Below are 25,636 nucleotides of genomic sequence, written 5' to 3'. Positions count from 1 at the left end.
CTCTTGGCTCCCTCTTTCATCTTCAGGGAATTTTAATCTGGAAATTAGCTTCCAGCTTGCAGGAAATAACAGAGACCTTCTGGATATATCTCGATATGGACTGACCACCAGATCTCAGTCATTTGCACTGTTGTTAACACAGCACTTGGCTTGGCTTTGGCCTGAGCCCACTGGCATGGACCCAAATGGTCCCCAGCCATGGGCCAGGAGTTAGCATGAGCCAAGAGCCATTCCTGGTAGGTTGTTTAGATGCAACCACTTCACTATGGAGAGATTTTAGCTCTAGGAACTTGACAAATCAGGCCAGTTCACCTCCAAGGCTGAGCATGGGCCTTGGTTCTGGTTAGTCTGCCTGTAAGCAATTAGTTTGTTCATCACAGAGTGGTTTATGTTCCCTGAGATTAACGACAAGTCCATCTTCTTACTGGAGAGGAAGGTATCAGAAAAGCATTGTCCTCTGATTAATGTTGTCCCATCAAAATGTTTGCCTCACTCCTTTACTTGTCCAAATCCTCTAGGCAGAGGTAAATAGGTTACCTTGGAGGGTCCTTGAACATGACCTGGTTTAACAGTTCTATGGAAACAGCAGCCTCCCATCCTCTCTCCATCTCAGGTAGGAATTGCAGGAAACAAAATAATAATAATAAAGGAAAGGAGGAGGTTAAGTTACTTTTTCCAGCTGAACATCAGCTCCGCTCATCAAGGTCCTGAGTAACCTGCCATAGCTGGCCCTGTTTTGACCAAGGGAAGTACCAAAATAGTGTGTGTTTATAGCTACAGGACTCTTACAGGCTCATTTAGGTTTGCATTGTGCACCTTTGGGCACATAGCTAAAGTCCTAAATTGGTATTTTAGCTGATTATTCTCCCTCAGGAGTCCATGAAAATCTGGCCACTTCTGGAGAGCTATTAAAATCTCAGAGCAGGAAGACCACCGTGGGAAGAGCCTCTTCACTGAGCTCAGGACCTCTGGAGCCATTATAATCTCTTTCCAGGTCTAATAATCTCCCATGTCCTCCAGGTCTTCTGGGATGAAATCTCAGCCTGTGAGCCAAAGCTGAGCATCTTGTGCAATCACTTACTCAACACAGGCACTTCCAACACCTCCACCCGGTCTGGCTGTGCCATGGGAGAGCACTGGCAGCAGAGCCACGCCAAACCTGGGGGTCTCTGCCCCCAGATCTGCTCCCCCTGGGAGGTGGCATAGATACTGAGGTTGAAAAACACCATCAGCACATTGCTGCCCTGCTGGACACTGACACCTGAAAATGTACCAACTTGCTGCTTCTGCAGAATTTGTGGAGGGTGGAAAAGAATAGCATCCTGGTGAAGTGTACAAAACACTGGAAAATCCGTGAAAGGAGTTAAATAAAAAATTAAATCCCTGTGTACTCAGAGATGGGGTTGGATCAGCACTAGGAGCAGGCTAATAGGTTGGTGTCGTGGTTCCGCTAATCTTGACTCTAATCTTCTGCAACCATTTCACTGTCTGACCTTTCTACCTCCTCATTTTTCATCTATGAGACTGAGGTGGAGGATGAGATATAGCTGTTGATATACAATGAGACTTTCTGATGAACAGAAATCTCTCTCTTTTTTTTTTTTTTTTTTTTTTTTTCATCCAAAGCTGTTGAGAATTTCCTCAATGCCTCTTTTTTATTTTTTTTTCACCAAGTTTTGACAGTGGAAATTAGTCTAAGAGTGGCTCTTCCAGTTCTTGATTAGTCTACCTCCTGCCTGTGTCCTGCGAAGGGTCAGTTGTGCAAAATCCAGTTGTTCTTCCAGGGGAACAGTGCTCTCAGTAGGAGTGGATGTAGAAATCTGTAAGGTCTGGCTTTTCTTCATGCAGTCTGGACTGGATTCCCACTACTGTTTTCATTTAATACCACAATACCACAGCCATGAAGTGTTGATAACACTTTGGGGAAAAAAAAAAAAAAAAAAAAAAAAAAAGCATAAGTAAATAAATAAGCAAAAGAACACCCCCAAAAACAGACGTACACACACATACAGATGCTACAGATGCAGACCTGCTTTGGCTTGCATTACAGGTTCTCAGCCCAGGAGCAAATCACTTGGGAAATTTAATTAAATTTTAATGAGGCACTTTGATTGTTGGGCCGTACGCCTAGTGAAATTAATGTACAATGAAGGGGAGTCTCGTCATGCTGCTGGCAATAGCTGGCAAGTTCAGGTAGAGCAGAGCATGTCATTCTCAATCACCTTTTGAACTCGGGAGAGCGGCAGTGAAGAACAACCAGGAAGCTCTGGTGGGTCATTTAGTTGCAGAAAATCCTTTGCATGTCAGTCCCATGCATTGAAGGAGCTCCCTCAGGGTGGCCTTCAGGGCTTTTTGGGAGGTTGGGGAAGGGAGGGCAGGCAGTGGTGGTGCTCCAGTGGTGGTGATCTGGGTTGTGGGCTTCCTTTTCTTTTCATTAAGTAGGCAGGAGCCTGGGTTGGAGGGGCTCTGACATGGGGGATCCTGAGGGACATGGGTGGTAAGCAGGCACTGCCATGGGTTTGCCACATACTGCCTCAATTCACAGCTATCCACCAGCCAGACAAAGGCAATTTTTAGTTGTTAGTGGAGCCGTAGCTCCTGTTTTGAGTGAAGGGCCTATTCCAGCTCTCCCAGACACCAGGGGAAGGCTGGTCTATACTATAATGCTTGGAGACGGACGTTTGACCTCCATGAGAACTTTGCAGCCAGGCCCCACTTCCTTTTGCCTCAAAGCTAGGCCTCCATCTTGGAAAAGATCTGATATAGATCCTCTCCTGTCCCATATGGGATCAATAGATATCTTTTCCAACCAAAGACTCTGATCACCCATCCTTGGTTTATGGGGTCTTGAAGGGCCTGGGACACTGTGTGCTCACAATTATTACACAAGACCCTTTGTGGAAAAAAAATCTCTTTCTGAAAGTGATAGCCCTCTGCAGGCATCCAGAAAGGTGTATCCCGCATGCTGTGAGAGAAAAGAGTTGAAAGGTTTACAGAGGAGAACCATAGGATAGTTCAAATTAGGATTTCCAACTTCTAATCTCCATGTTTTGTGCCCCCTGCTCAAAGCAAGGCTAATTAGAGAAGGTTACTCAGGACCTTGATGAGCTGAGCTTTGAATATCTCCAGATCCCATGGCTGCTCTGGGACCTTGTTCCTAGGCTTAACTACTTTCAGAATTTCTCTTGCTGCAGCTTGTGTCCCTTATATTTTGTTCATTTTCTGACATCTCACAGGAGACTGTCTTCTTTACAGCCTCCTGTTAGGTAGCTGGAAGCAGCAGTAAGATCTTCCCTGAGTCTTGTCTTCAGCCTGAGCAAACCCAGCTCTCAGCCTCTCTTTTCATACGTGTGCTTCTAGAGGATTACCAGGAAAGGGAACTCCCTGGCTGGACTTGTCAAGGTAGATACCATCCATGAGATCTTCCATGCTGTTATCCACACCACCTGGAGCTGAGACTCCAGAAGAAGACACAAGCCTTGTAGCCATCTATTTCAAGGCAGTTCTAGAGATCCCAGTCCAGAAATACAATCCTGCTCTGTGTCTGCTCAGAGGTGCTGATGGGAAAGACATTTTCATCTCTGGACCTCACTTCTAGGATCCATCACCAAGGTAGGGAAGGGTAAAAATTAAGAACTCTCACTGAGTCTGGGTCCTGGGTAGACAACTGTGTTTTCTTGGAGACTTGACTATTAAGGGTTGACAGTGGACTTGTTAATCCTTTCTTCATCAGGAAGGTCTAGGCATGCTCGAGTCAGGGTTCTGGTGTTTCAGGAACACTCCTGGCCATTGGCAAGCCAGAAATGGGTTAGGATGTCTCCACACCTGACTTTCAGCTACCACAGGGATGTAGGGATTTCAGCAGGTCTCAAGGTGACCAAACTGTAATGAATGCTTTGCCGCCACACCACGTCCTTATGTGCATGTTATCATGTTTGAATCCTCCACAGTGCCAAGACAAGGTCTTCTACCTCATCTGGTCCATGCAAATGAACTGAAGCACGGACGATGAAATGAACCGAGCACACCCCTGAAATTGGTGCTTGACTCAAAGCACAGCAGAAGCTCTTGAAATCTAACTGAGTGAGAAGAGAAAGTGATGTCTATCCATGCCAAGTGATTGTGTACTGTGCTCTTAGAAATCTGGAGGCCACCTAGCCAACAGCAGTGTTTCTTGGCCTTTCTGTAACACCATCCACCCACTGTCTTACTAAACCAAGCCATCAAGCACTGGTGTGGTGCGGCTAAAAGGGATGAATCATTTTGTGTTCTCCATCAATCTTTCAGCAAGACCTGTCCTGCTCTCCGCAGCTAGAGACAAGCCCACTTCTCCATTCTCTGTCATACACCAGGACCCTGCTGTGCAGGGTGCTGTATGAATGCAGAACCAAAAGTGCCTGTCCAACCTTAATTTCTCCTCCTGGTTCCAGGTTGCTCCACCAAGTGGACCAGACATGTGCAGTGAAGGAAAATGCTCTTTCTGGGATCCCCATCTTGTTGACTGGCACCGCAAGAAGATGTGAAGAGAATGAGGTAGGGGTGCTGGATAGGCATGGATGGCCTTCCTTGATGTTCAGAGGGACACAGGTTGACCTGAGGAACAAGTTGTGTCTTCACCTCTGCTGTTCAGACAGTCATCAGGGCTGCTAGGGGACAGCAGGTCTTTTCTTTTTTCAGATGCTCAGCTTATGACCAGGGGCTATGGTGCAGATGGACTCACTTGGTGGTGCAGGTGAGAGCTGGGTGGCCCAGCAGAAACTGATCAGTGAGCAACCAGCATCCCAAACTGAGGGGAAATTCCTTCCTACCTCCAACACCTCAACTCTCTGATGTCCAAGGAAATGGCTGATTGTGTAAAGAACCAGGATATTGGCAGGATAAACATCAGGAAGACCCAAATCCTCTGCTTTTGCAACAGGACACAAAGACTAAAGAGAAAATAATGCCCAGAGCTGGGCTTTGGGTGGTGAGAAAATAAATCCTTCGCCCACTCATCACCAGGGGGCTGTGATCTAGGTTTGGCCATTTAATTGATGCCTCCGCTGATGTGTTTGAGCTGGGAGCGCTGCTACCCTGCGGTCTCACAGTGGAGACAGCTGGGCATGCCTGCGAAGTTAAATCCCACCTTAAATCACTGATCAGACTTGCCCAAATCTGTGCAATCACTGGGGAGGGACCTGGCAGGCTCAGGTGAATGTTAAACACTGAGCGGATGCCTCCAAATCTGCCTGAGAGCTGGAAAAGGCATGGGTCCAAGAGGAAAAAAAAAGAGTTCACATGTGATCCTGCAATGTGATCGTGCAGTTAATGCCTCTCACTGCATGATCACATCACAGGGTCTTCTGGAACTCCGGGTCTCCTGCAATGCCTGGATCCTGGAGGGAGCCAGGAGTTTGCACTAATACTCTCAGGTCCAGAATTTGCTATTAGAGGAGTTGTTACAGACTTCTTCCATCATAGCCTGCATGGGGAAGGGAAGCGGGTACATTTTCTAAGGTTGTAAAGAACCCAACAGACAAATCCACCCAAATCCCATGGTGTAACATCACCCAAGGGCCCCAGTCTGCATCTATGCTCATAAAAGAACAAGGCTGGGATCAGGGGCATGCACCCTTGTGCAATGACCCTCTAGTTAGTAGTTGCAGCTTGCTCCCAGTGTGATTTTGGCACACGTCAAGTAGCCCTGGCACAACCAATGCCCAGATGAGGTGAGAAAAAGCTGGGGACCATTCTCAGCAGGCTGTTGGGTGCTGTCATCATCCCTGAGAGGCTGAGAGATTTCAGTGGGAAGGATGAGCTAGCTGGGCTTAATTCTGACCTGTTTATTTTCCTGCACAGCTGCATCCACGTGAGCCATCAGGGCCTGGACATGGAACAACCATGCCACCAGAGCACAGTAGAATCACAGAGCCATTAAGGTTGATGAAGCCCTCCAAGATCATCTGGTCCAACCATCCCCCTACCACCAATGTCACCCACTAAACCATGTCCCTAAGCACCAGGTCCATTTTCCTCATGCAACATCCATCCTTCCAGCCATGCTCTTTTCCATCCCAGCCCTACCCCTCATTACCATGGTTGCTCACACCCACCCCTTCCTTGGCTGCTTTCTCCAGCCTCTTTCTCTATTTATTCCTGCTTCTTTCCCTGGCACCTGAGCTCCTCGTGTCCCATTGTGCCCATACCCACCCAGCATCGCTTGGTGTCTCCTCCACAGAGTTTACCCCTGCATAAAGATATTTTCCAGCTGTTGTAGCTCAGTAACACACAAGTCTCCCTCTGCAGCACCTGCCCACAACACTTGAGTGCATTCCTAAAGTGAATAATGACCAAATCAACTCTCAGCACCCCTGGGGTAGACTATAACCCAAAGAGTAAGACTGAAACTCTTCAGGCCGGAAAAAGGTTAGCTGGAGCAGCGGGATATGATAAATGGCAACAAAATCATGTGTGGCCCAGAGAAGGTAGATAGGGAATAAGGCAACTGGGGAAATAAGTAAGTCTCCAAATGGACCTGGAAGGATTAAAGCCAGCAGAAAGAGGTGGTTCTTTTCATGGAGTGGAGATGTGATGGGTACTAAAATTTTAAACCCACAACCAAGCAAATATATGGAGAAAAATCCCACTGAGGATGATTCAAGACAGAGCTCACCAAGCTCCACGCTGCAGATGGTCTGAAGTGGAAGAGGTGCTGGGGCATTCCACTTGCCTTGTTCTTACATGTGTCTTCAGAAGTGAGATCCTTAACCCCATTGGAACCTAAATCTTGGGTCGCACCAGACTTGGGTCTGGTTTATATTTATATTTACATCTATATATCATATCTCTGTAAATTAGAGGGGTAGAGTTGGGAATCCTGGACCCCCCAGACCAGAGCTGATGGTGCTCCTGGTTTCAGAAACAAATAAGACCTCACATCTTTGCTGCTCAGGGGGAGTTTAAGTGGTGACAACCTTTTGTCTGATGCCCAGGACAAGAAATCTGTCCTCGACAGCAGAGCCTCAAATAGCTGGTGTCAGTTCAGGGGTGCCAAGAAGCTTGTTTTAAACAAGGGTTTTCTGTGTCCCCCCTTGCCCAAAAGAGCAGCGTGGAGACTTTATGCGACTCTCCACACACCAAAGAAGCAAATCCAGCTCATTTCACTCCAGCTTTAGAAAAAGAAAATAAGAAAAGATAAGAAACAAAAGTCAGGAGCAGCGTTTTATTTCTCAGAGCTTGAAGATAAGGTGGTGGCAGGGGTGAGGGATTTCGGTGCTGGAGCCACACCAAGCAAGCAGCAGAACCCCAGGCTATGGGGGCAGCCCCCAGGTCTCCCAGACGGGCATTGGGAACGGGATCTGCCATCCCCTTGGTGCCTCCCCGGTCCCTGGGATGCCAGGAGGGAGCAGCGGGATCGGGATCGTGACTCAGCCCCCACGTGAGCGGGTTTCCTTCCTGCACGGCCAGCCCCAGCTTCTGATGTTTTGTTCGCCGCGAAGCTCTGGGGGCCAGGAGCTGCGAGCGGCGCAGGAGCTCGTGGAAATCAAAGGGAAAGAACAACATCTTGGGCTTGCTGGGGCCCTCCTCGCCGCCCCGCTGGGATGCGTGGGCTTCCCAAGCTGCGAGGAGGAGGAAGGGAAGGGCTGGCCCCTTCTCCCCTTTCTTCTCAGGGCATCCTCGGCGCCTCTCTCTGCTCACCAGGGTGGGAAATGGGACCTAGGCAATCCCTCGTGTATTGAAATGGGAATAAATGGGTGGGGAGGCAGCTTGGTTCTCACAAACCATGCTGGACAGGAGACTGCCAGATTTTTATCTATTAGCACACTTTTCTCCATCGATACCAAAGGCAAAACTCTCAATCAGAAGTGGCTCATGCTAGCAAATAATAATAATAATAATAATAATAATAATAATAATAATAATAATAATAATAATAATAATAAATAGAAACAAACTACAGACTCTCTGGTATTGCCTAAACCAGAGTGCCCAAGTCCACTGCAGGTGTCTTTATGTCCCAGCTTGTGCCCAGAGATGACCCTAAAATCATGCTGGGAGTGTAGAGGTTTTGGCTTGGTGGTACCAGCAGGGCTGCAGGAAAACCGAAGCTGTACCTGAAAGAGGAGGGTCTGGCCTTTTTACTTATTTCTTACAAAAAGATGGCAATCTGCCTCTGGAAGAAAATTCCCTTTTATCCCATTCCCTCCGTACCTACTGCACAACTTCTCCTTCTCCCTTTATGAGCTGGGCCATGCTGTGCTCATGGACCCAACTCTTCCACCTCCTCTTCACCTTCCATGTCTGGATGGCAGAGATGGGCAGGAGCCAAGCTGGGACCTTCAGCCCTGGACGCTGGCGCTGGTGGCCTCAGCTCCAACCTCAAAGTGGCTCTCCAAGACATTGGGCAAGCTGAGCATGTCCCTACTGGGGCTGGATCTTCTTCAGGTGGGCACCAGAAATACAGGGGTGGGCAACACTCTGCGTTTGGCCAAGCAGGTTGATGTGGAAGCCCCTCTGGATTGATGCTGAGCAGGGTTGTGGTTGAACACCAATCTCTAGAGAGGTTGTGGAGTCCTTCTTGGAGATCTCCCAAAGGCAGCCAGACGTGGGGCTGGACACCCTGCTCAGGGTGGCTTTGCTGGGGCAGAAGGGAGAACAAAGGGACCTGGAGATCCCTTCCAACCCCACCACGCTGTCATTCTGTGGGTTGAGCTGGCACTATCCAGCCCCAGACCCATCTCCCCAGCTCCCCGTGCCTCTACCCTGGCAGCCCAGCCCCGGCAGGGCTCAGTAGCCCTTCTGCCCTTCTCTCCTGCACCTTCTCCCCCTGTTTTCCCATTCCCTGTGTTTATCCTCCCGCACGTAGCCCTTGGGGAGCCGTCGGCTTGCACGGAGGGAGAAGTTATTTTTCCTTGACATAAACAGCCAGGCCTTTCCTCGGCCCCTTCGCTTGAAACGTGGAGGTAGGACCTGGACTCATAACATCCGGCAGGAGGGGCTGGCCTTATCTGCCAGGAAACACTCAGCTCCGGATACATCCTCCCTGCTCCCGGCACCCGAAGCAGCTCCCATTGGCAGTGGAGGGCAGGAAACCACTCAGCAGCTTGTCTCATTCCCTCCTCTGGAGGAACGGGAGGGAGAGCCTGATCCTGCCCTCCCTACTCCAGGAGGAGCCGTGGCTCCCCGCGGGGTGCGGAGGCAGGGTATGGGGACAAAGAGGTGGAGGGTGAAGGCAATTAGTTAGGAGCAGATGGAGGTTGAGGAGGGGAAAAGGAGAATTTGGGGGAGTGGGAGGTGTTGGGTGGAAGGGGGTGGCCTTGGTGAGGTCTCCTTCCCTGCCTCCGTTTCCCTCCCCAACCTCTTGCCCTCTGCTTTGAGGGTGATGGAAGGAAAAAAAAAATCAAATTTGCATCAAATTTAGGAGCAGCTCGTGTCGCAAGGCCGGGCAGAAAAAAGGGTGGGAGGAAAGGAAGCCTTAGCTCCATTTTACAGACAGGGAAACTGAGTCACGGAGCCCTGTGTCACAGGGACCAGCCGCCCGTGCCACCCAGCTGAAACAGCCGACCCCCACCTTCCAAAATTTTCCACCGTGAGAGGAGCCCCTGGCACCTGCTCAAAGGGCACAAAGGACATCGTCCCGGCCCTGCCATGACACATACTACAACTCCTGGCCAGCCCTGAGCCGTGCTATCCGGGAAGGTGACTTCATCCCGCGACACCCAGCCACCGAGGGTCAAGGGCTGGCCGGGGATAGGGGCTGGACTCGTGCTCTGGCCACTTCTTGGCAAGGAGAGGGCCTTGCCTTGGCCCAGCCTCGTCAGCCCTGAGCTGCAGCCCGGCCTGAGGTCATTTCATCCCTTCCTGCAGCTCTGATTTGATTTTTCCTGCTGCTTCCCATCCTGGAGAAAGCGGGCCGCAAACCTCAGGGCTCTGGTGTGCACAGGGAAGGAGGGGAAATACACCCAGGAGTGATGGAGAACGAATACTGCTTGATGTGCAGACCCCACAGGGCCTCTAAACCACCATGGCCTTCACTCCTCTGCAGGAACATCCACTTTTTGAGCCAAAAAAAAAAAAAAAAAAAAAAAAAGCAGTTCTATTTCCACCTTTCTGGCTGCTCTGTGTGCTTTGGGGAGTGTTGAATCCCAATACGGTGCTATGGGGTGGGAGCAAAACCCCATAGCGTGGCATTCACCAGCCTGCTGGGGTAGGGGCGGCCAGCTCGGCTCCCGAATTTCACCTCCTCTGCTGGTGTGTGCCGGGAGGGGGACGGCGGCTGCTGCCGGTGCTGGGCGTGTGCCCGGATCCTGCTGGCGAGCCCTGGCTCCCAGGGAGCCGCACCTCGCCTTGGCTTCGCTTCCCAAAAACCCTCAGGGGGCCCCCGGCTCCCAGCCCGGGCCTGCAGCTGCTCCTGACGTGCTGAGCGGGGGGTGACATGCTCCCAACGCTCCTCTCCTCACGTGGCTTTGGGCTGGGCAAGCGGGGACAGGAGCTGCTGGCAGGAGACACCAGGTTGGGGTGCCCAGAGAAAGGCCCCATTTCCCCCAGGGAACAGCACTCCGGCCGCCGCTGTCAGCTCTGGGTACGAGCTTTGTGCCTGGCAAGACCGAGTTTGTGGGATGAGAGGGGTTTAAGTCAGTCCTGTGGTTGTGTGGGGTATGGGGACAAGGAGAAGGAGCAGCCAATGCCCTAAAAAGAAGGTCCCATTGTACGCCATCCCTGGCTGCCCGTGAAGAAAGGAGCCTCTGCAAGCGCCCTGTGGTGGGAGCCCCCTCCAACGAGACCTCGTGTGGAAGGAAGCAGCCCCTGGGCTCGCTGGTTGAAAGGCAGACCCACGTTTGGCCATATTCTGCTATAAAACAGCTGCCAAGGTGGTGCTGGGGGGCTGTGAGCACCCTCTGGCCCTGGGGCACCACAGGCCTCACTTCTGCTCCCATCATGGTCGTGCACTGGTCACTTAATGCCATGGGGGTAGAGAGGGCAAAAGGGCTCACGGGACCTCCTGCTTTATCTCCTGACCCATCAAGCTGATTCACAAAACACCCTGGAAGAGGGTTTTTCACCAACTTGCTGATCTCATTGCCAGTGCAAGAGGCACTGCAGTCCGTGGTGCCACCAGGATCCCTCAGGTCATCCATAGCAGGACCTAAAAGGGCTTTGGTGCCGGAGTGATGGGTAAAAGGAGGAGATAGGACTATCTCCATGAGGACACAAGTTGGGACAAAGGAGGACCTAAGCATTAGTAGGTGATTTAAGGTCCCTTCCTACATAAACCAGAGGTTGGGTGAGCTCTGGAGACCCCTTCCAGCCAACACTAGGCAGTCATCACAACGGGTGTTAGGAAACTCACTCCTCCACCATCAGTACCACCACCAAAGGCAGAGCCCCACCTAACCTCACCGGATCACCTCTGTAGGACCCGGTGTTAAAAGGCTGTACCCACAAAAGTGGGATTGAGGCCACAGGGATGGCATGCTGCCCCATAGCCATGCCGTGAGAAGTAAAAGTACAAGTAAGTCACACCTTGAGTTGGCTTGTTGGAAAACAATCCACTCCTTGTAAAGATAACCATAGATCTTTTTTATTAAAAAAAAAAAAAAAATGGAAGTAGAAAAGTTTGGCTGAAAATACCAAAAACAACAACAACAAAAAAAATTTAAAATAATAGCACTCGCACAGGAAATGTTTCTCCTTTGAAAACTTTGTCAATAGCTACAGCAATTTAAATCATAAAACAATCATCGTATAAAAACATTTATTTAAATTAAATATTTTATGCAAACTCATATCTACACTCATTCAAAATGCATAGAGTCACACAAAAAAGATGGAATGTATTAGCTTAAAAACTTGTGAAGTTGTGTTTTTTAAGTATTATTTGCAATTATTATTAATACACGTTTGGGACTGAAACCAGAAAATCATAGCCACGCTACTAACTAATCATTACCAAGTGCCATACAGTAAACACTAAGATTAATCATGTCATATAACTGATTTAAAATAAAGCTTCATCTTTATGAAAAGAAAGAGAACTCGAGCAATACAAAATCCAAGGGGAGGAATAATGGAAGGAATAAATCAATGTACAGCTTTATTACAGGCAATAATACGCTGGAGTTAGAGGAGGCATTGGGCACTGCGGCTCGGAACATTAAGCGTTCGCCTTCAAAGGATGTTTGATAAAAACGTGTCTGCTACATCATCACCTCTTTGCCAAAGTGCTCATCTGAAGACATTTTCCTGGCCCGGCAGGGAGCAGGGCCCCCGCTGCTCCCGTTTTGGGAGCGCTTTTGCCAGGAGGCCAAGGGGGAGCCGTGCGGGTGTTGGCACCAGCCCAATCCTGCCCCACAATCCCAATTTCATACATGGAGGTTGTTCCCTGGGCTGGCAGCATCCCCGCTGCCCCATCCTCTGGGACGTCCCCAGGGGGGAAGACACCCTTTGGGACAAAGTGAAGCATTTAGGGACATGGGGACGGGACTGGTTTAACCCCACCGGTGCACACAGGATGATTGGGGTGGCCACAGCACCACCAACACCGAGCGCATGCACATGGGGCAGCGCTGCTCACCTGGGCTCAAAGCCCAGGGCAGGGACATGGGGCACAACACGCACGCGGATCCTGTGTCCATTTACCAAAATCTTCTTTTTTTTTCCCCACCCATCCCTGCCTGCTCCCTTTCCAAGGGGTTTCGTTTCGTCCATGCCGTTGGCGGGATGCCGCCACCCTCCTGACTCCAAAGCAGAGCTGAGGGTGCCCCAAAACGGGATGCAGCCTCCCTGTGCTCCCGGGAGCATCTCTACTTCAGAAGAGGGGCTTTGGCACCAAGAACTCCCCCCTGGCCGTTTCGGAGCAGGGCACCCAACGCTTTGCACCCGGTGGCGAGCTGACGACCGAAATCCTTTACCTAAGCCCCCGAGGAGACTCCACGGCCCTCGCCGTTCGGACTCGGACGCCCTGATGGGGAGGCGAGCGACGTCCCCGGGGGACCAACGCCTCGTAATACTGTCGGGTCCTTCCTCGGCCGGTCCAGGCGGCCGCAGGGTCTAGGAGACGCTGTAGTTGTTGTAGTAGGTGGCCGTGGCGTCGGCGAGGACGGAGATGAGGCTGGTCTCCGCCGCCTGGGAGCCACCGGCTGCCGAGGCCGCCGGGACGTGTCCGCTGGCCAAAGCCCCGGCGTGGTGCTCGCCGTGGCCGGGGTTGTTGAGATATTGGTCGAATTCGTTGCGGTCCATCTCCCCCAGCAGCTCGGCTTGGCTCAGCTGGTCCAAGGTGTCAAAGCCGTGGTGGTCGGGCGGCGGGGAGAGCTGGCCCAGGTGGGCGTGGAGGCCGGGGGGCTGCAGAGGGGGGAAGGCGGCCGTGTAGTAGCTGCTAGGAGGAAGAGGAGGGCAGGCGGAGGCCGAAGGCATCATGCAGGTGGCCGGCTGTGGCATGGGGCTGAGCGGGTGGTGGTTGCACGGGAGGGAGCTGCCCGGGTACTCCGGGGAGAAGGGGGCTCCGGCGGCGGCGAGGTGGGAGCGGTGATGCTCGTCGGGGCAGGGCGAGGAGAAGAAGCTCTGCTCGGGGTCTATGGCATCCAACGGAGACATTTCGGGAGGGGTGGGCAGCCCGTAGGGGTACGTGTCCACGCTGGTGCCGCTGCTGCTCCCCGGGGGATCCCGGTAGCCCCGGACGGGGGGCAGCCCCGGGCGAGGGGGGTACTCACCCGGCCCCTCTTTCTCGCCCCCGGCCCGGCCGCAGGTCCGCTTCTCGGGCACGGCGTTTTGGTCCCGTGCCAGGCTGCCCAGTAAAAACCCGGGGTCCACCCGCTTGCAGATCCTCTTGACCTGCTTCTTCCGTCGGGGCCGGTACTTGTAGTTGGGGTAATCTTGCATGTGCTTGACCCGCAGCCGCTCGGCCTCCTCCACGTAGGGTCGCTTCTGCGAGAGGCTCAGCGCCTTCCAGGATTTGCCTGTAAAACGGAGAGCAAAAATCCCTGTTAGTGCCCGTGGTCGCCGTCCTCCAGGCACCCAACCCAAGGGCGGGTCGGGGCTCCCATTTCCCGAGAAAACGGGGGACTCATCCTGCAAACTCCCCAGGAGGAGAATACGGCAACAGGAGGGCGCTGGAGCCAAGTTGCCGCTTTTCTCCCCCCTGTCCCAAGTCCCCAGACGGGGTCAGGCTGTGCTGAGGGTGAGCCGAGCCCCACTGCAAATAAACCAGGGCAAATAAACTCCCCCGGCGCCAGGGCCGGATCCTGCAACGCGTCCCTGGGACATGGAGCCCGGAGAAAAGGCGGCGAGGAAGCGCTGCCGAGCGGGGCTGGGGTCAGGACGTGGTGCCCCTGGCTGTGTCCCTGTCCCGGTGGCCCCGGGCACGGCGACCTCTCCGCTCCCTGCTCGCTGCAAATCTGAGCAGAGCTGTCCCCAGCGCAGGGAGCAGGGGGTCACGGACATCCCGCGGTGGGGACATCCCTTCCTCGGGGGTAGGGGGAGAAATTCGGATCCGCATCAGAGCGCTCGGTGCCTTCCCACCGCTGAAGTGAGAGCAGAAGCGACAGCGGCAAGAGGAGATGCTGCCTGGAAAAAGCAGCGAGGAGAAAACCCCAAACCACCAAAGAAAACACCGCAGAACTGCCCAGGGAAACACAAACTTTGGGTAAGAGGCTGGACGGCAGGGAGTGTTGCAATTCGGGCAGCTCTTTTCTCAGGGCCGTCTGGGGCTGGGTTATTTCTGTGCTTCGCCCTCGGTCTCGCACAAGAGATTTGGAAAAGGGGGGAACAGCAGATGGGGAACGGGGAAAAAAAAATAATAAAATACACAAAATGGGCTGCGATCCCTGAAAAGACCCAGCAGAAAACACTCCCCTGGAGATGTCAGGGTGGCCAGCAAGTTTGGGGGACGAAGCGGGACGGCAAAGACAGGCCTGGAAAATTTGGGGGTCCCTCCGTGTGCTGCGCCCGGGGCTCCCACGCGCTGCCAGCCCGGGGGTGTCGCACCCCCAGGGGCAGCAGGGAGCACCCCCGGGAGGCTTTGCACCCTAGGGTGCTGCACCCAAGCGGGCTTTGCACCCCGGGGGGGGGTTCAGGTGGGTGCCCACCCTTTAGGGCACGGGACCCCGGGCAGGCTCTGCACCCTGCGCAAAGTGCCAACCTGGCACCCCGCAGTGGGTGCCCACCCGAGCCTCCCCCTTCTCCCCTCGCCCTCCGGGGCTCCTCACCGAGCATCTTGCTGAGCTCCGCGTTGTGCAGGTCGGGGTTTTGCACCGCCAGCCTCTTCCTCTCGTCCTTCGCCCACACCATGAAGGCGTTCATGGGGCGGCGGATGCGGCTCTCGGCGCTCTTCTCCCCCGGGGGGCAGCGGCTCGGGGGCGGCCCCGCTTGCAGCCCCTCCGCAGCCTCCCCTTCCAACCTCTCCGGCCAGGGGTAGGTGCTCAGCAGCGCAGCCATGGCCCGGCCCCCCCCCGGCCTCCCCCAGCCTCCTTCTTCCTCCTCCTCCTCCTCCTCCTCCTCTTTCACCCGATGCTCTCTCTCTCCGCGCTGCCCTCGGGGTCCCCGCGCAGTCCCAGCCTCCCGCCCGGTTTCCCCCCCGGTATTTATGAGCTCCTTGGAAGACGAAAAAAAAAAAAAAATTAAATAAATAAATAAAAAAAATAAAACCCTCCTCCAATGACACCGAAGGGACTGGCTGCCGCTGCTCCTCCTTGTTTGCAAACTCCCGGCCGGGAGAAGAAAACTTCTCCCCACCCTCTGCCCTGCGCTCCCCCCACCCCCGGGGGGGAGAGAGAGGAGGGAGGCAGCACCCCAAAAGTCCCCCAATCCCTCCCGCTTTCCCCCTTCCCTTTTTGGTAACAGCTTTGTTCGTATTTATTTATTTGTGCGGGGACGGGTTGGAGCTGGATTGCCGGAGGAGCGAGCGCAGCCGGAGGGGAGCGGGGAAGGTCTCCGGGACAGTGGTCCTGGCCCCCAAAATTCAAGGCTGGTGAATTCAAACTCATTGTCCTCCCCTAAAAACATTCAAGGCTGGTGGGAGCGCAGGGCGAGGGGGTGCAGGCACCGAGATTTCTTTTTTTTTTTTGGGGGGGGGAAGGGGAAGAGAAAAAGGAAAAGGAAAGAGGAAAATGACACCAAAAGGAGGGATCCCATGGGGGTGCAAAAGTTGGGTTGAGCCCCTCCAAGCCCTCTCCTCAGGTCTGGGCAAGCTGCAGGGTGCCCGTTTGCAAGGGAAATTTGGGGTGTGGGTTCTGCAGGGCGTCCCCTTTTTCCACCATACTCCAACCAGAACCCCAAACCTTGGTGCCCCGTGCAGGTTTTCACCCGGTTACCCCAAATCTCAGGTCAGAACGGGAGGAAATGGGGACCCGGTGGGTGTGCAGTGGGTGCTTGGCCAGCTTGGGGGGATCCTGAGGATAGATTTGGATATCTGGGGATAGATTTGGATATCTTGGGATAGATTTGGATAGCTGGGGATAGATTTGGGCACAGCCCTGAGGGGTTGCAGCATCCCCCGTTGGTCCCTACAGCTCATCCCTGGGACACGAGGAGCTGTAGGGCCACCACGATGCTTCGGGGCCTTTTTAATTCCCGATGCGCTTTATGGAGCAAAGCCACCCCAGCCCGGCCAGGCTGCAAGCATCACCATCACGATGCCATTCATCCTATTTCCCAAGAACAAACCCTAAATCCTGGTTTGGTGCAGGAAAATCGTCCCCATGACTAGGACGAAGGATGTGCGGGGAGGGCAACGGGACCGAACATCCCAAAACCCGAGCCCCTTGCCCAGCTCAGCCCCGAGGAATATATTTAGCCGCTCGATTCCTTTATGATTCTGACCCCCTGACATGGGCTCTGCTTCCACTGATTGTGGATTTCCTCTCGGTGCTGCCAGCAGAAGCCGGGGGGCCAGGCTGCGAACGCGGCTCCTGGGGCTGCCCCCGTGCTTCTCCAGGGGGGGTGGTGGAAAAACCCAGCGTGGATCCGAGGCCGGGGTGTTTGTGCAGGTCGGCAGCGCTCGCCCACGTGCCTGGGTGTTCCTATTGACTCTCCTCGGGTCGCCAACGCCGGCTCTGCGGGGTCGGGATCCGCCTGGGTTTCCTGCTTGGGTGCGGAGCTGGGAGCTGCAGATTTCACCACGGAGCTGCGGCCGCCCCGGCCCAGCTTTTTTCCTCCCCCCCGGCCCGTACGAAAACCTCGCGGAAACAACACCATTTTCCAAAGGAACTGATTAAATCTATTAAGCTATTTACAAGTGGGCTCGATCAGAGCCGCGTTATCTGGGAATACAACAGGAAGGCAACTTCTCTTAAATCTAAAAGGCGCAGGAGATTTCCTGACCTGGGGACAGATTTATAAACCCTTTCCACACACACACACACACACACGGAGGCCGGCACACAGCCTCTTGCCTTTTATCTGCGCTCTGGAGCCGTGCTCCGGGGCCACGCAGGATTTAGGGCCAGGCGGTGCCGGCCCCGTGGAGCGCAGCGGGTTTGGAGAGCCAGGACGAGGCAGGACAGCGGGTGCCAAGCCCTCCATCCTGCTCCCAACAGCTTTCCTGGGGGCGTTTTGCAGAGGAGAGTTGCAGCAGAGGTCGAGGGCCCTCTTCCCTTTTATTTTTCCCATTGGGTTTTCTATGGGAACCTGCAGCTCCCGGTGCCCGGGACAGCTGCAGAGCCGGGGCGCTGCTCCTCTCCCCAGCCTTGAGTGGAGGCAGAGCCCAGCCAAACTCTCCATCCTCCTGCAAAACCAAGGGTAGAAAACCCCTAATATCCTTTTTTTTTTGAGGCTTCATCCTTTTTTTTTGAGGCTTCACCCTTTTTTTTGAGGCTTCACCCTTTTTTTTTCTGAGGCTTCCCGTTAGTAGGAGTGCGTGAAACCGAGTTGCGAGTGTTTATTTTGAATATATTACATCGCTCAGCGTTATTTTTAAGCTCTTGGGATGCGCGGGGCCCGGGGATAATTATTCTTATAACGATCCCACCTCTGCGCTCTGCTCCAGGCCCTGGAGGCCAGGAGATTTTTCGGAGCAGCGCCACGAAACATCCCTGGAGGGAGAAGGGAAGGAGCAGGCTCCTCTTGAGCCCGTTTCCACCACCGTGCCTCCATCCTGCGCCGCGTGTCCGAGGGGAATTTGGCAGGATGGGAATAAAGGAAAGGGCTTGGGGAGGACACGGTGCCAGGAGAGACCTGTGGCCACCTCCTGCCTTTGCTGTAGGGTCCTGGAGGCTCTGGGAGCGAGCAGCTCACCTGGATTTCCTCATCCCGGCTGCTCCTCTCGCATCGTGGGGGCAGCATCGCCCGGGTTCCCCCAGGTACTGCAGGGACAAAGTCACGCCGTGTTTCCAAAACCCCACCGTGGGGTCAAAGTTCTGCAAAATCTGCCAAATCCTCCCCGTTTGCATCTTCCCTCCCCTGCTGGGAAGAGCTGGCGCCTTCCTAGAGGCCCCCACGCCACGTTTTGGGTGCAAACGATAATAAATACATATATATTTTTTTCCCCCTTTCTCCTTCAGCGCCTGGCATTCTGCTCGCATTAGTAAGATGGGTTTCATTCTGCACCCTACTTAAAATGCTGGTTAAACCTGTCCTGTAGGAAGCTCGGCGTTACATAAAGGCAGCCGGGGCCATGTGAAAATGCCACCTTCCTAATTGCCACCGTATCGGGGTAATTAGCAGCAGGCTGGAAAGCTCACCTCTACTTTTTTTTTTTTTTTTTTTTTTTTTTTAATTTTCTGCTTACCTTCCCGGCATCTGGCAGAGCGCTTACCTGTATCTGGGGCACGGGAAGGAGCGGAGCTCTCGCAGGGCTTTGAGAGCAGGGAAAAATTACGGCTGAAAGCCACGAGCTAAAATAGAGCCAGCAGACAAAAGGGTGGGAAGAAAGCTTTGTTCTCCCCATTTCACGGATGGGGAACGGTGGCTGCAACTCCCATGGGGTCGCACGGAAAACCCGCACCCGAGCGTGGCTTTCACACGCCTGGCCCCACTCCTTCAAATTTTCCCTTTTTCCCCAAGTGACCCCCTCGCCCTGGAGAGATTAAAACGTGGGACTAAGCACAAATCCTAAATCAGCTCCAGATTTACGTGGTCCTTAATTATTGATGGGATTCTCCTCTCCCAAGGGCAGCATCCCGGGTTCCTGCAGGGCTCCCGGCTGCTTTGCCCCAGGGATGGCTCCGGGCATCAGCTCTTTGCTGGGAGGCGAAGCTGAAGCTTTCCCCGTGTCCACCCCACAGCCAAAAACGCAGAGAAAAACGCTCACGGCTCCGGCACGCTCACAGGCATGGTGCTGAGCGTTTCCGCTCCTGCTATTTTTAAAATTCAGCTCGAGCAGCTAGAAAAGAAATGCCTTTTAGCTGGCGAAAAGGGACCAGCAGAATTTCCTTCTCGCGCCGTAAAAATTTATAAAAATGGATTAATTAATTAACGGAGAAAAAAAAAATTAATCTTCCAGTGACTCAGAAGCAGAATTTAAGTTCTGACTTGCTGAGAAATTGAGTTTCAGTTTGGCATTGGAACAACTTTCCCACTGCTGCAACCACAAAGGTGCTTTTTTTTTCCTTTTTCAAACCATTTTACCAGTTCCCCATCACTAAAACTTTGCGTACAGAGGGAATTTTGCTTCTCCCTGCGCGGGACAGGTACGGAGATGCCTCCCTTGCTTATTTTCCGAGTACTTTGTGAGCCCTGAACCCCCTCTTTGGGGATCCTCGGTGGATAGCACGGCAAGGATTGGATTTACAGCAAACCATGGTGCCAGGGGCAGGGAAGAAAAGAAGCCAGGGGCTGCTCCAGATGCCTTCAATCCTCTCCCCGTTCGAGGACCCGCTGCTGCAAGATCTTTTTTTGGGACGGGCGCGATGCTATGCAGCGTTTCCAATAGACTTTGTGTGGTTTTCCTCTCTTCTTGCAGCTTCCTTCCTCCCCTCGGTGCTGGCAGGTTCGGAGGTTTCGTGACGTAAATTGTGCCTTTTGAAGGTGGATGCTTGAAGAACTCTGGCCTTGTGTGTTTAAACAGGAGAAAATTGGTTAATTACAAGCGGGGCATTCTGCTAATTTGCTTTGCCAAGAGCTGATTATTTGAAAGAAGTCAGCACCAGAGATTTTGCTTAAAGGAAAACTCCACGAATTTAATGAGATGCTGAGCTGGAGGAGTCCCCAAGCGCATTTCTTATGTTATTATTACCAATATTTGTGATATTTATGTATCACAAAGAGGCTGCATCTCGGATAGGATCTACCTGCTGAAATTCTTATAGACCTAAGGAGGTTCTGAGCTTTTCATTGTTGCCTTGAAACTTGTACTTAGCAGCTCACATCCATGCCTTGAAATAAGCAGTGCAAAGCACAAGAGGTGGCAAGTTTTGAAGGGAATTCGGGGAAGGGTGCTCGGTACCTGTTGCACATTTTTGGACTGCCACCCCGTGCAATTTTCCATCCCTGGCTCTACGGAGAGGTGCTGCAGTCAGACACCAGCAAGATCAAACCATGTGTCCCATGGAAGCCCAAAAACCTGGTGCAGATTTCAGTCTGATGCTGGTAACGGGGTTTTTTGACGTGTTCTCTGCTTTCCAGGACACACTTCTGTGCTTGCAGGTAATTGCAAACACAAAGGTTGGCATCTCCATTGCTGCTCACAAACTTTTAGCTTGGCGTGGCTTTGCACCAACAATTAATTTCAAGGCTCGAAGTGCAGAATTGCACCACACCTGCAAAGAGTGGAAGTAACTCCCCCAAAACCATCACTTCTATGTCACCGGTGAGTTGGGATTACCCAAATTGAAAACAAGTCAGCAGCTGCGCTGTGTGCGCATCACCCCTAATTTGTGAGTGAAAGCAGCCCGGCGACTTTCATTTTGCTGTTTCTGGGCAATTTCACTTGGAGGTACATTAAATCTGGGCTGCAAGATGTGGGTACGACGGACAAATATGCAACAAAAGACACCACTATTCAAAAGTAGTTTTCACAGAACCAACCCAAATCATTTCTTTGTGCTTACTTTCTGCTCATTTCACCATGCTGGAATTCTTCTGCTTTCTAAAAAGGCCTTCTTGCCAAACCCGAGTTTGGTTAAAACTGGACTCACAACCCACTACAAACAAAAAAATAATAATTTATTACTTCGAAAGATGTTGTTGTGTCTGTCATCCACTTCGCAAGGCAGCATCTGGTAAGAAGAGCTTCTTGTTGCGTAATACAGAGTTGGCTGATCACTAACATACAAAGAAGTGCAGCTGAATCATTTTTTTTTTCAAATTCTAGTACATCACAAAGTCTTTCCTTCCTACAACCCAAGTTCTGCACATGCCATTTCTCTTTGAGCTTGAGGCACGTTAAAATAAAATCCCACATTTTCCCAGGAAAAGGTGAAATTCCCACTTATTGCACAAATAGAGAATCTTCTATTTGTAGCTCGTATTTCAATCTGAGCCAGATTTAAATCTTAAATCTCCTGTGCTTACCAGTAGTGACACCACACATTTAAAGATTTATTCCCTTTTTTTGTTTGTTCTTGCTGTAACTAACACTGGAATCTGGCCAAACACTTTCCATAAGATCCAGCACACAGAAACTCGTGTAAGATTAATACAGCGAACAAGCGAACAAACCCAGCAGCATTTGGCAAAGGAAACCCTCTTCCTTTACTAGCACCTTTTCAAGTTAAAATCCCCAGGAGATTGTAAAGTTCAGCCTCTTAAGAGTTAAAAAAAAAATAAAATAAAATCATGGGAAACATTCAGGGCTTCTACTGACAAATAAAAATTTAGGAAGCAGTAAGCAAGAAACTGGGAGAGCTGCTTTAAAACTTAGGATGCTTCATAATGTAACATGAAAATTATTTTGCTGCCTTCTCCCATTGAGAAGATTTTTTTTTTCATGTCAAGCACGGAGTTTGCTCGTAACCAGAGCAAGCTCATGGTGTTTAAGTTCCGTTGCTTAAGGAAGGCAGGGAACAAGCCCAGCCCCAGCAGCATCACAAGGGCAAATATTTGCAAAGAGCTGGAAAGCAAATGGGTTAAAAAGGTTAAAAACTAAGGGTTAAAAACTACTAGGGAAAACGATGCTGGTGGGAAGCACAGAGAAAGGCATCTTGTTCTCCCTCACCATATTGTAAAAGTACAGCAATTTTGCTGCAACGAACGGGTGTGTCCTCAGGGCAAGAAAGCCCTTAAGATAGGTCTTAAGATACTCTGGCATTGCAAACCGAAATACCTTAAGAAGTGAGAAGTCCAATTGAGCTGCAACCGAGACATCTGAAGCCCTGTGGGCTGTGTATTGTCGGCTACACGTCTCCTGCTGGACCATAAAGGCAGCTTAAGGAATCTTTTCACATTACATCTGCATCTTGACAATGTTTTCCAAGCCATGTTCAGCGACTCAGCTGGGCTCAACCACAAACGTGGCCATTTAGCCAGCAGAGCAGGCCATTGGGATGGTTCAGATTTACTCTGATGAAGCACAGGCAGGCCCCAAAGACAAATGAGCAGCTAATGAATTTAAATTCTGCTTGGCCACCCCGGGTGATGCCACGATAACTGGCTGGCTTTCAGGGCTGTGCTGTCAATTTGCTGTGGCCGAGGCAATATCAGGACCAGACACAAGGACAGGGAATGCTTCTTCCCATTTCACCACTTCGCTTCCAAGCTCACCCATCTCCCCCGACAGCTTTTTGCTGAGTGAGATGAAGGTGCCAAAATCCAGCCTGAATGTTTAAACTCTCCTCCACGAGGGCTTGTGGCAGTGCTGAGTCCCAGCTTTACTTATTTCTAGGTTGACAAAGAGAAACAGCTGCTGATTTGGTTACAAATTGCAAGGCTTCTGTGTGGAAGTGGCAATATTAATGTGGAGGAGTAGCTATGCTCTCAAAATCTATTTGGTCTCCCTGTTTCATAGAAAACCTTGCTTCTCCAGCTTTTTGAATGTGAGGTGCATCACCAAACGTAGCACGAATGCTACCTGGGAATCAAAGATTTAGATATGGCTAAGAAAGGCACAGCTCCTGTACCTCTGTTGCAAAGTTACTTGACCATAGTTAACTACTGGCCAGGGAACACAGGGAGTTACTTTATTTCATTCTTTAGTACTGACAATCAGGGGTAATCTTTTAATTAAGGACTAAGCGTTTTGGGAAAAAGCAATGTCAATTTTATACGTAAATGGGAGATCAATGAAAAAATTACACACGACTTTGCAAAAAATCAATGCAAAGAAATACATACAGCTTTGCAACCCCCCTCCCATTTCCAGAGGCAGAGCTATCATACGTGAAAACAACGGTGGCTTTAATAATAAAGGCAGCAATAGGATGACTTGTTTTGTTTTGTTTTGTTTTGATCTCCCCGGATTGAAAAAACACAGCCAGTGTGAACCAGCACACGGCAATTTACTGGTTTTCACAGTCCTAACCACAGTGGTTAAAACCAGCCCCGATTTTGCTTGCTGTTATCTGTTGTGAATGGAGTCACTCCAGGGTGAACGTGGGCTGAAGGTGGAGGCTCTGCTGTGTTAAAGCACAGCCCCTAAGGTGAACCTTGGGTCTGCCACAACGGGAGGGCAAAGCATAGCTGTTGTCTTCTTTTTTATCAAGTCTTGCTTGGTAGACGTGTAAGCCTTGGCCCTGGAGCTGAAGCTCCTGTTGGCCTGTCAGCACGTTCTCAGCCCCCTTGTAAGAGCTCTATTTAAATACAATCTGTGGTTTCAGGTGGATGAGGAGCTCAAGTGTACTCAAGGCTGAATTGCCATCTGATGTTTGGCTGGGGTTTGTGTAGGCTTCTCATCCAACGTGATAAAGTTCAAACCGCCTCAAAGTCCCACCTTGACTCTTAAATGGTTAAATCGACTTGCAGTGCTTCTTTTTCTTTCTCTGCGTTCCTTCAGCTGTCTCCTCTTTTTGCTTTTTGTGCTTCTTCTTATGGCGTTTCTTCTGCTTTGTCTCTGAGTCCTCTGTGCAGAGATCCTCCCCATCAGATACCCCCATATACACTTCTCCATTGCCCATATTTTCATCATTACTAACACTTTCCTCTTCGTGCTGCTCTTTATGCTTCCTTTTCTTTTTCCCTGAGTGACATTCATTTAAAGAAGCATCCAGTTCATTTCCATTCCAGCTACTTATCTTAGACTTTTTTGCTTTTGGTTTCTCACAGTGTTCTGTACTCTCTGCCTCATCACTCTTCTGCTTCTTCTTTTTCTTCTTAGCTTTGGTTTTCAGTTCTTCTGAAAGCTCCAAGGCTTCTTCTGTGGTTGGGGAGCAACCGTCTGACTTTACTTCTGTTTCTTTATGGGATCCCTTCAATTTTGCCATGCGCTTGGCGAAATATTCCTGCACGGTGAGACCACTCTTCACTGTATTGGGACCGTCTGCAGGCTCAGACAGCCAGGGGTCTCTCTGCTTCTCCTCCTGAGACTCAGGATCGGTGGCATCCTCCTGCAGGGGAACAAGGAGAAGCAGGAGAGTCAGAAATAACGGGTTTAAACAAAGTTATTTTGCTGCATTTTAATGCTAAAAGTATTTTAAAACCATATACTGCTTTAAAAATTAAGGGTAGAAGTACAGACTTCTACAAAAAGAGACTCAAGTACAGTAACTTAGAGCAGGGACGGGTTATGATTCTCTGCTGGTTTGAATTTCTCACTGTTTACCAACTCCTGTGCAACTCATGCAGATTATGTGTAATGCTATCGTACTCGGCGTGTTACACTCACTTCGCAAAGGCACATGTCTCTACAAGATACAAACCAACATGAAAAATAGCACGGTATGATCTATTAGCCTGTGGCAGAAAGGAAATCCCATGCCTGGAATACCTCTACAGCGAAGTGCAACAACTTGGGCTACGGGGAGCAATCCGGCATTGATGCATCCCTTCCACCTTATCTGATCTGTAGAAATGTTTGTTTCATAGCTGCTTTACTGTCATTGTGTCCTAGACGTTGTTATTTAAACATGTTCCATTTGATCACACGTTATCAGATGGCAAAAACAACATCACAGGTTAGATCTTACAAGGCGTCTGCATACACAAAATAAATAGCTGCTGAACTCCAGCTGCAGGTGAGTATCTATAAAAAGAGCCGAGTGTCTAGAAAGTAAATATACAACAGAAGGCAAACTACGCTCGTTGAGCTGGATGCTATGTATGGCATGAAGAGAATCGACTCTGAAAAAGCAACAAATGCAACGAGATGAAAAAAAAAATAATTTGCTAAATTATCTGTGACTTGCAAAATAAACATGCCCAAAGAGCAGCTGAAATTCGACTTGTTTACGTGGATATTGAAGCACTCAAAAATAACCCTTTGTGTTACATCCTTTGGCTTGGCAAAAGTCACAGACGACTTCTGGAAACATCCCAAATTTTCTGTTGATTTTTTTTTTTAGAGGCTGGTGGGAACTGCAGGTACCTCAGCACACCCCCTAGGTGTGAAAAGCTGAGCAGGTAGGCATCATGTAGAGTCCTTACCAACATCTGGCCCACGAGATGCTTCTGAAACAGGTTATCTGCAGCTATGATGGGTGAACGAGGTGAGTGCCAGCTACGAGGCTGTTCTTCCATTCATAAACACACACAGATAAGAGCACCCACTCTGCCCATGAATCTTGGACGTGAACTGAAGTGACTGTAAAATGCAACCAAATCGGAGCAGTAATATTTTACACCCACACCCAGTGGC

The 25,636-nt window shown here is 51.1% G+C and overlaps 2 protein-coding genes across 2 annotated transcripts in view; both read right to left on the bottom strand.

Moving 5' to 3' along the window:
- Window positions 1–11,535: 11,535 nt before the first annotated feature.
- SOX7 (SRY-box transcription factor 7) lies at window positions 11,536–15,464 on the bottom strand. The gene is made up of 2 exons (XM_084284738.1): window positions 15,183–15,464; window positions 11,536–13,934 (listed from the first exon to the last, which is right to left on the bottom strand). Exons 1-2 carry the CDS (start codon window positions 15,409–15,411, stop codon window positions 13,030–13,032), a joined length of 1,134 nt encoding a protein of 377 aa, XP_084140864.1. The 5' UTR covers window positions 15,412–15,464; the 3' UTR covers window positions 11,536–13,029.
- Window positions 15,465–21,054: 5,590 nt separating this feature from the next.
- Window positions 21,055–25,636, bottom strand: part of PINX1 (PIN2 (TERF1) interacting telomerase inhibitor 1) — a 58,034-nt gene continuing 53,452 nt past the window's right edge. The window contains exon 7 of the mRNA XM_084284110.1: window positions 21,055–24,389. Within this exon, the coding sequence (XP_084140236.1) occupies window positions 23,793–24,389 (597 nt within the window). The 3' untranslated portion in view covers window positions 21,055–23,792. The remainder of the gene's footprint in view (window positions 24,390–25,636) is intronic.

The sequence above is a fragment of the Netta rufina genome (assembly GCF_964035555.1).
Source record: "Netta rufina genome assembly, chromosome: 3".
NCBI lineage: Eukaryota > Metazoa > Chordata > Aves > Anseriformes > Anatidae > Netta > Netta rufina.
This window is presented reverse-complemented; position numbering and strand designations above follow the sequence as displayed.